At 44.5% G+C, this 10,000-nt stretch overlaps 1 protein-coding gene across 4 annotated transcripts in view; it reads left to right on the top strand.

The window, feature by feature from the left end:
- LOC110492195 (signal peptide, CUB and EGF-like domain-containing protein 3) overlaps positions 1–10,000 on the top strand; it is a 104,414-nt gene that overhangs the window by 38,299 nt on the left and 56,115 nt on the right. For all 4 annotated transcript variants that reach the window (XM_036947151.2, XM_036947150.2, XM_036947149.2 and 1 more), the window contains exon 4: positions 8,312–8,446. In XM_036947151.2, coding sequence (XP_036803046.1) covers positions 8,312–8,446 — 135 coding nt within the window. The remainder of the gene's footprint in view (positions 1–8,311; positions 8,447–10,000) is intronic.

Raw genomic sequence — 10,000 nt, 5'->3', positions numbered from 1 at the left:
TTAGGTTCTCTATGTGTATATTTACCAAAAACTGTTACCTGAGCAACGAGTGCATCGTTGGAGGCTGGGCTTCGATCAAAGTAGCATTAGCTTTGTTTATATCGTGTTGGTATGACAACAAGCTGTTCCACTGAAATATCTCCCTAGAGTTGATTGACACACAGGTGCTAAGTAACATAATAATAAAATCCATTAGTTTTGCATTGGATGCCTCTCAATTCGGTTGCTTATTTTGGGGAATATTTAGAGGTGGAAACTTTCCGTGGGAATTAACGTGAATATACGGGAATTAATGGAAATATATGCACATTAATATTAATACCATTTAAATGTAGATGTTTTTTTGTATCGGATATATTTACCATCTCCTATGGTGACAGAAACACAAACCTTTAACCTTATCATAAGTAGACATAATTGCTAATGATTAAATCCTTCAAATTGAAATTAAAAAAATAACTATTTAGTTACGAATTGAACTTTAATTAAATGAGTTGACTCTTCACATGGGATGATTTCACTGAACAACAAAAGAAAGGGAATATTGAATGATCCCCAATGATCCATCGCATCTCCCAAAAACGTTTTCAACATACATCTGTAAAATGAAAGTCTAGAAACTAAAGCTTCGGTTGTCTTCCTCTCAGGCTTTCATGTCTTCTCCCTGGACCTCCTCAATGTCCACCTCTTGAACATCAGACACTGAGGGCTCATCTTCACTGTCATTTTCCAACCTTGTTGAGGATGGCTCGTTGTCAGGCTCAAAAAGCCTCAAATTTGCCCGGATGGTCACCAATTTTTCAACCCTTTTATTGGTCAGCCTGTTGCGTGCTTTGGTCTGTATTTTCTCAAATAAGGACCAGTTGCGCTCCGAGGCGACTGATGTTGGTGGGATTTGGAGGATGATGGAGGCAACAGGGGAAAGAGCCTCAGATCCACAAAGTCCCTTCCACCAGGTGGCTGATTAGATATGTTGGCATGACTACCATATTGCATCTCCATCCCAAAGCCATTGGTTGGAAGTGTACTGCCCCAGACTGCCAAGAACCTTACCCTCATCCAGGCCAAGGTGGCGAGACAGGCTAGTGATGACACCATAGGCCTTGTTGATCTCTGCACCAGACAGGATGCTCTTGCCAGCATACTTGGGGTCCAACATGTATGCTGCGGCGTGTATGGGCTTCAGGCAGAAGTCTTGATGTTTTTTAATGTATTTCAGAACTGCAGTTTCCTCTGATTGGAGCAACAGTGAAGTGGGCAGGGCAGTACGGATTTCTTCTCTTACATCTGCAAGCAGAGTCTGAACATCAGACAGGATGACATTGTCTCCCTCAATTCGTGCAATGGCTACTGCTATAGGTTTCAGGAGTTTCAGGCTGTTTACCACTCTCTCCCAAAATACATCACCCAGGAGGATCCTCTTGATGGGGCTGTCCATATTGACAGACTGTGATATGGCCATTTCTTGGAGAGACTCCTTCCCCTCGAGGAGACTGTCAAACAGGATGACAACACCACCCCAACGGGTGTTGCTGGGCAGCTTCAATGTGGTGCTCTTATTCTTCTCACTTTGCTTGGTGAGGTAGATTGCTGCTATAACTTGATGACCCTTCAAATACCTAACCATTTCCTTGGCTCTCTTGTAGAGTGTATCCATTGTTTTCAGTGCCATGATGTCCTTGAGGAGCAGTTTCAATGCATGAGCAGCACAGCCAATGGGTGTGATGTGAGAGTAGGACTCCTCCACTTTAGACCAAGCAGCCTTCGTGTTCACAGCATTGTCTGTCACCAGTGCAGACAATGCAGACATTGTCTGTCACCAGTGCAAATAAAATCTGTGGTCCAAGGTCATTGATGACTTCCTTCAGCTCACCTGCAATGTAGAGACCGTTGTGTCTGTTGTTCCTTGTGTCTGTGCTCTTGTAGAATACTGGTTGAGATGATGTAGTTCATTTTTCCTTGCCCACGAACATTCGACCACCTATCAGAGATGATAGCAATACAGTTTGCTTTCTCTATGATTTGCTTGACCTTCACTTGAACTCTGTTGAACTCTGCATCCAGCAAATTAGTAGATAAAGCATGTCTGGTTGGAGGGGTGTATGCTGGGCAGAGAACATTCAGAAATCTCTTCCAATACACATTGCCTGTGAGCATCAGAAGTGAACCAGTTGCGTACACAGCTCAAGCAAGACATTCATCAGCATTTCTCTGACTACGTTCCTCCATTGAGTCAAAAAACATCTGATTCCAGGAGGACCATGAGCTGTTGCTATCGATAAGGTGTCTGATTCATCATTTTCACCTCGAATAGAAGTAGAGGGACTTTTGTCAGAGGTTGCTTGTTGTGAGCCCTGAGGGAACTTTATGCATTTGGCCAGATGATTCTGTAACGGTTTTCTTCATCTGAAGGAGAGGCGGACCAAAATGCAGCGTGGTGGTTATTCATGTTTTAAATAAAGACAACTATACATGAAATAACTAACGAAACAAGAAATGTGAAAACTCAAAACAGCCCTATCTGGTGCAAACACAGAGACAGGAACAATCACCCACAAACACACAGTGAAACCGAGGCTACCTAAGTATGATTCTCAATCAGAGACAACTAATGACACCTGCCTCTGACTGAGAACCATACTAGGCCGAAACATAGAAATACCCCAAAACATAGAAAAACAAACATAGACTGCCCACCCAACTCACGCCCTGACCATACTAAATAAATACAAAACAAAGGAATAAAGGTCAGAACGTGACAGATTCTGCATCTTTGTTGCATTCTTCACATATGATTTGGCACAGTATTTGCAAATGTGCACAGCTTTTCCTTCTACATTAGCTGCAGTGAAATGTCTCCACATATCAGATAGTGCCTATGGCATTTTCCTGTAAAGATTCCTGTAAAGATTAGGAAAAAAATGTAAAAAAAAATATAAAAGATGTAAAATGTAAAAGAAAAACGGATACAATTCCATGTACAGATAAGTTAAGATAGTTCAGCAGTTAGGCCTCCCAGGTGACGAAGGGGTCTAAAGGCACTGCATCGCAGTGCTAGCGGTGCCACCAGAGATTCTGGGTTCGAGCCAAGGCTCTGTCGCAGGACCGGGAGGCCCATGGGGCGGTGCACAATTGGCCCAATTGGCTGGCAGAGATCTCATTGTGCACTGGTGACTCCTCTGGTGGGCTGGGTGCAGTGCATGCTAGTGTTTCCTCCGACACATTGGTGTGGCTGGCTTCCGGGTTGGCTGTGCATTGTGTCAAGAAGTTCAGCTTGGTTGGGTAGTGTTTCGGAGGATGCGTAGCTCTTGACCTTTGCCTCTCCCGAGTCCGTACGGGAGGTGCAGCGATGAGACAAGACTGTAACTACTACCAATTGGGGAGAAAAAAAGGGTTTAAAAAAAAGATAGTTAAGATAGTTTTTACATGTATGGAAACAGGTGAATTAACACTCCTCAGTTAGCAGGCTCAAGCAAGCTAAAACCCAAATAGTAGCAAAAAATAGCTAGCAGAAATTGTTAACAAGTTAGAAATTATTTTAACACACTTTGCTGTAGGCTACTATTTACTAGTTAACAAAAAATCATGTATGTCATATAAAATATATTCACCCCACCCAGTATTGTAATCAAAACTTGCCAGAAAGCATGTAGTCTTTGGCTCAGACATTGTAGTAATGTGGGCTCAATAGCATCTCATTAGTGTGCAAGATCTTGAGAATCAGCTGTACATGTGATGGAAGAATGCACTGTGCATGCAGAGGGTTGCAATTCCATTGAGTTGGGGATAATTTAACCAAAATATGTCACAAGACCTAGAATTGCCTCATGTGTATCCCACAAAAAAGGTTAACTTGTTATAAGTTAACTTTTTTGATGAATCTAAGCAAAATTCCCCAAATTCCCGGGCTTAACTTCCCAACCTTTGCAACCCTCGTCTCAATCCACCGCATCTGCCTATGTCGCACTTCCGCATCTGCTGTGAAAGGTGGCAGAGATAGAGTAGTTTGTCAAACCATGAGACACATCACAATGTATGTAGCATCCAAACGGTTATTATGACCATGCTATGGAAAGGGGACACTCTCACGAACACATTCAACATTTTATCAAATCATTAAAAAAATATATTTTTATACCTAAATGTTTCCACACACAACAAGTTATACTTTTAAGAATTAAAATCAAAATGCAGCCTAAGCAAAGGCTGTGTTTGTTTTTGTGTATTGTGGTCACACTAGTCAGGGTTTAAATCAGCTTTAATAACACCTATACATAGGCTTAACCTAAGGAAGTGCGTTGTTCAACCAATAAAAAAGTATCTCTAGCCTAATAGCTCTCCCAATGCTCTGAGTTCAGTTTCCCAACCACCTACCTAACGAACAGAGAGTGTGTTTGTGCTCAGGCAACACATTCACTTGTGCAACCTCCTGCTGACATGTGCTTGATAAGCGCTGCGTGTTTGTTTACGTGTGGCCTGTGTCTGTGTGCACTCAGGGCTCCTCTCAGAGCGCCTTGGCTCGGTTCAAACCTGGCGCCGTGGTCACTGTTCAGTCAAGAGGGTGGAAAGAACGAGCCGTGTCATTGAACTCCAGAGGCAACGGAGAGGAAAGAGGAAATCCCCTAATCCTGTTTAAAAAAGAAAGGATCTTGTTTTAATTTGGGACTAGCTCTCTATGCTCCAACCTCCCCCCTCCCACCTACCGATGCTCAGCAAAACCAATGGGATGTTTATCTTCATAATGTCTCCCTCACCTACCAGGGCAGCTCAGGCAGCACAGCATGCTGTTTGTGTGCTGCCTTCAGCCTGGCCCTTATTGCTGCCTTATTATGGAGTGTGTGTTTCTTATACCCCTGTAAATGAAAAGCACAAACAGGGCGAATGGCCGGCCTCGGTCTCACCTCTTCATGTCTCTGGGCTGTCTGCTCTGGATCCCAAAGACATGCCTGTCTGTCTGCCTGTCTGCCTGCCTGTCTTTTGGGTCTGTGGAAGCATAATTCTTGGTCAGCACTGTGGAGGAGATCCTCATTGTTTTTTATTTTCCCCACAAAGAAGTTGCTGGGTCAGCAATAAATGTCCCGAGAGTATCTGAACCTTTTTAGGAAAAGACATGAGTGCTTCTCCAAAATAAGGGTTGAGGAGTTTTTGTATCTCAGCCGCCATGTTTACACGGGCTCCGAAGCTCAGCACAAGGCCAAATGTTATATATACAGTCAAGGCTATCTGAGAAACCAGCGGACATGGCCTCTGCAAACACAACCAATCTCTTAATCTCCCTCTGTTTGAATCTTCCCTTTTTCCCATCTCCTCCTCACAGCAAAGCGAGGGATCGAGGGAGAGATGTCATGTTTCATAACTGAGGCAGCCCTTTTATCTTCATTAACACGTTTTTTCCCATACTCTCAAGGTATTTTTGTTAAAAAAAACAACGTTTCAGTCCAAATAACATGATCACTTCTCCTTGCTGTGCCAGAATCCCTTTCCGCTTGGAAGTATTAGCTCTGGACGCCAGCCGTGCCGAGCACACAACACAGGCAATTATTGCAGCAGGAGAGATCTACTGACAGGCAACGCCTCATTTGGTGGGATGAAGGAATCAAGAAATGAAACCTTCATTGATGCGCTGGAGGTTTGGAAAGAGAATTCCCGATTGGCTTTTTGTGGCTTACTGCTTGTTTGGTGTATATTCATGCATGTGTCATTAGTTTACTTCTCTCCATGTGTGTATGTGTGTGTGTGTGTGTGTGTGTGTGTGTGTGTGTGTGTGTGTGTGTGTGTGTGTGTGTGTGTGTGTGTGTGCGCGCGTGCACGTGCGTGCATGTGCGTGTGCACGTGCGTGCGTGTGTGTGTGTGTGTGCGTGTGTGTGTGTGTGTGTGTGCGAGTGCGTGTGTGTGTGTGTGTGCCCACTTATTTTAGGGGAGAGGGTGTCATACAGGTTGGTGTTTGGCTTTACGGTTTATCTGCAAAGGTGCAGCTGCAGGTTCCTTGCAGCGAAGCTGAAAGGTGTCACCGCTGCCACTCTCCCTTTCTTTCACAGTGGAGAAAGACTGTTAAACTAAAGCCAAAGCATCTGCACTGAGGCTGGGGTGGATTGCAGCCCAGCTGCTCAAATGGAGCCCACTTCACTCTGAAACGGCTCCAACTTCTTCAACCTTCACAGGCCTTCCAGTCTGTCCTTATAACACTAACTTTATTTCTCATCTCTTTTCAAGGATGCAGGGACAGACACGTCACCTGGCCAGCGAGAGTGCTCAGGTTTTCTCAGTGGGCCTTAGTGACATGATTACATTGTTTTGAGAGGAGGCAGGCAGCGGTGCTGATGGGCTAGACTTGGCACGTCGTTGGGGTCAGGAGGGTCACACGCCACTAACCCACTTAGCTACCCAAGAGGTTTCTGTCTAGTCAGGTTCCACTCTGACATCACTCAAGGGATCACTCCGGAGTTGGAGGTGTGTGTGTGCATATGTGTGTGTCTATGTCTGTGTGAAAGAGAGGAGGACAGAGTGAAGTTTAATTTCTAACTATGCTGAGCTGAGTATCCCCCAGAAAGGAAACTTAATCCAGAGGCCTTCTCAGACTGGACAAATAGACAGAAAATTTGTTTCGCATGACGGTTTATTAAAAAAAGCCTTGTGTATACAGCAGACTATTGATGCGTTGAGCATGGGGATGGATAGGGTTCCAGCTCTGTCCGTAGTCAGGGACAGAGCACAGGTCTCCAGGGGAGGAGGAGGCCTGGAGTCAAGGCACTGTCATGCATAGGGAATGCTGGGATGACTGGTAACATTACTAACGTCTAATCCCGTAGACAGGTCTCTCTTGGGAAAGAGGTCTTCTGACCTCAATGAGACTTCCTGGTTAAATAAAGGTTCAATACAAATATACTGTAAATAATATTGTAAGACACTGTGCCAGACCATCCTTTTAAAGGGTCTTCAAAGATTAATGGATGGCCCCAAACGTTTTTAATTTGATACTGTTAAATCATTTTAGGGCTATGTTTGGATTCTTCCCACCGTAAGGATGGTGGCTTGATGCTATACATTCAAAAGCGCTTACATCTGGTTTCTCTATGTTCCAATACCCCATGTAGTTACTGGTGTGCTCTGCCATTTTTAACAAGTTGTTAATGAATAGATGTTGTGCTGTTAACACTGATTGGGTGTAGTCTCAGTTGGCTTCAGACAGAGAGTACCGAACACCTCTAGTTGTATCTTTTTAGAGTAAGGGGCCCAATGAAGTCTCAATGGGATTAAATGCTATGTCAGCACCTACCGTTAGTACCTACTCATTAGTCTACGGTGCTACGCCCAGTGACAAAGCATAGCCTCAGGAGATACCTCTGTACAGACTACTGCTGTGTGCTGCACTTCACTAGTCTTCAAGTGGCTCTCCTCCCTCTCCACTCCTCCCTCCCTTTCATTACCCCCTCCTCCCTCTCCCCTTCTCCTTCCACTCCCTCTCCCTCCTCTCCTGGCATTCCTTCAGTGGAGGGGCTGACAGACGCTCGTCATTGACAGTACTCTGTTCCAGGTGGATCAGGTTACCACAGTTGCCAGAGGATTGTGCTGCTCAGGCTTAGTGCCGCACAGTTGGAGGCTTTCAAACCGTGAGCCCTCCGCTCTGTCTGCTGCCACCCCAGATAACTATTAACTGAGACACCAACTCTTCAGACAAGCCCCTCTGTCTTCTGTTGACTATGTCTCATATCTCCCCCTCGTGTTGTGACCTCTGCAGTCTGCCCTGCTGAAAACCACTCCCCTGGTTCTATTGCATTGATATGACTGTTATTAGGCTCATACTTTTTCAGAAATGTTCATCAACTCTTGTATTCTTCCACCCTTCCATGCCAACCATCTTCCGTTGTGTTATGTTGCTGTCATATTAAGGGGGATACTTAGTCAGTTGTACAACTGAATGCATTCAACTGAAATGTGACTTCCGCATTTAACCCAACCCTTCTGAATCAGAGAGGTGCGGGGGGCTGCCATAATCGACATCCACGTCTTCGGCGCCCGTGGAACAGTGGGTTAACTGCCTTGCTCAGAGGCAGAACGACATATTTTTACCTTGTCAGCTCGGGGATTCGACTCACCAACCTGTCGGCTACTGGCCCAGCGCTCTAACCACTAGGCTACCTGCCGCCCCAATATATTTCCCTTCTGTAAAATCTATCTGACTGGGTGCAAAAAAGTAACTGCAGAAGAAGATCCCTTAATCCCGTTGACGCTAATGGTCTATTTCCTCATTCATGGACCTATTTCGGTGCAATGATTGTAATGATTGTTTTCTTTTCCTGTTTCATTACAGATGTGGATGAGTGTTCGGAGGGTAATGGTGGCTGTCAGCAGATCTGTGTCAACATGATGGGCAGCTACGAGTGCCGCTGCAGAGAAGGATTCTTCCTGAGCGACAACCAGCACACCTGCATCCAAAGGCCCAAAGGTTAGCCTTGCATCCTCAACACACACACACACACACGGACAGACACGCACACATGCACGCACACACACACACGCACGCACACACACACACACACACACGGACAGACACGCACACATGCACGCACACACACGCACGCCCGCACACACACACACACACACACACACACACACACACACACACACATTCCAGCAAAAGGACTGCACCAGATTTATGGTGCCAGAGAGGATACCAGTATGAGCTCATTAGTCCTGCTCTCTTACCTGAAGGGAAACTTTAAACTGTTGGGGTCATGACCTCATTATGGTTCCATTCAGGGGAAGTATCATTTACACTGCAGATGGTGCATTTTCATTAAGCCTTGTTTAGGCTTTTGTTACAAGTGATAGCCTATAGTTGAGTCCCAAATGCCACCATGTTCCCTTTATAGTGCAACCATAGGGATCTGATCAAAAGTAGTGCACTATATAAGGAATAGGGTGCCATTTGGGATGTACACATACTGTAGCAATACTGCAGGCCTACAGGTATGTCTTCTGTGACTGGTCTGATATGATAGGGAATCAAACCGGGTCTTTGACAGCAGGATCCACCCTAGCAGGCCTGCCCTGCAAAAAAGGTGAGCAAAGGTAAAAGTATGAGTGGTTAGAAAATGCCTGAGCTGTAAGGAAGGCTGTGTTTTGTTCTTTTCAGTCCTTTTCAAATTGAACTGATCTGATCTGGCAGAGTCTGGCAGCTTTTTTAAAGCATCAGTTGAATGAATGGCCTCAGGACACCTGAGTTAAATAAATAAAGATGAATCGTGTAGCCAGAAGCGGGAACAACACTTGTATATGGAGCTTTCCTTTGGAATTGGGATGGATGTGCCAGAGAAGAGAAGGCATGGAGCCAATCTATTCAGAGCCATACATATACAGTACCTTCAGAAAGTATTCACACCCCTGGACTTTTGTCCCATGTTGTTGTGCTACAGCCTGAATTTAAAATTGATTATATTGAGATGATGTGTCACTGGTCTACACACAACACCCCATAATGTCAAAGTGGAATTATGTTTTTAGACATTTTTACAAATTAATTAAAAATGAAGAGCTGAAATGTCTTGTATTCAACTCCTTTGTTTTGGCAATCATAAATAAGTTCAGTAGTAAAAGTTTGCTTAACAAGTCACAGAATAAGTTGCATGGACTCACTCTGTGAGTGTTTAACAGGATTTTTGAATGACATCTCTTTACCCCACTCATACAATTATCTGTAAGGTCCCTTAGTCAAGCTATGCATTTCAAACACAGATTCAACCACAAAGACTAGGGATGTTTTCCAATTGTATTTATTTATTTGACCTTTATTTAACTAAGCAAGTCAGTTAATAAGAACAAATTCTTATTTTCAATGACAGCCTAGGAATAGTGGTTTAACTGCCTGTTCAGGGGCAGAACAACACACTTTTTTACCTTGTCAGCTCGGGGATTTGTTCTTGCAACCTTTTGGTTACTAGTCCAACGCTCTAACCACTAGGCCTCCTGCCGACCCTACACTCTAACCACTAGGCTTCCT

This window comes from Oncorhynchus mykiss, chromosome 16 (genome assembly GCF_057628025.1).
Source record: "Oncorhynchus mykiss isolate SJ-2025 chromosome 16, ASM5762802v1, whole genome shotgun sequence".
NCBI classification, from domain to species: Eukaryota; Metazoa; Chordata; class Actinopteri; order Salmoniformes; family Salmonidae; genus Oncorhynchus; species Oncorhynchus mykiss.
Note: the sequence above shows the minus strand (reverse complement) of the source record. Positions and strands in the feature narration are given on the sequence as shown.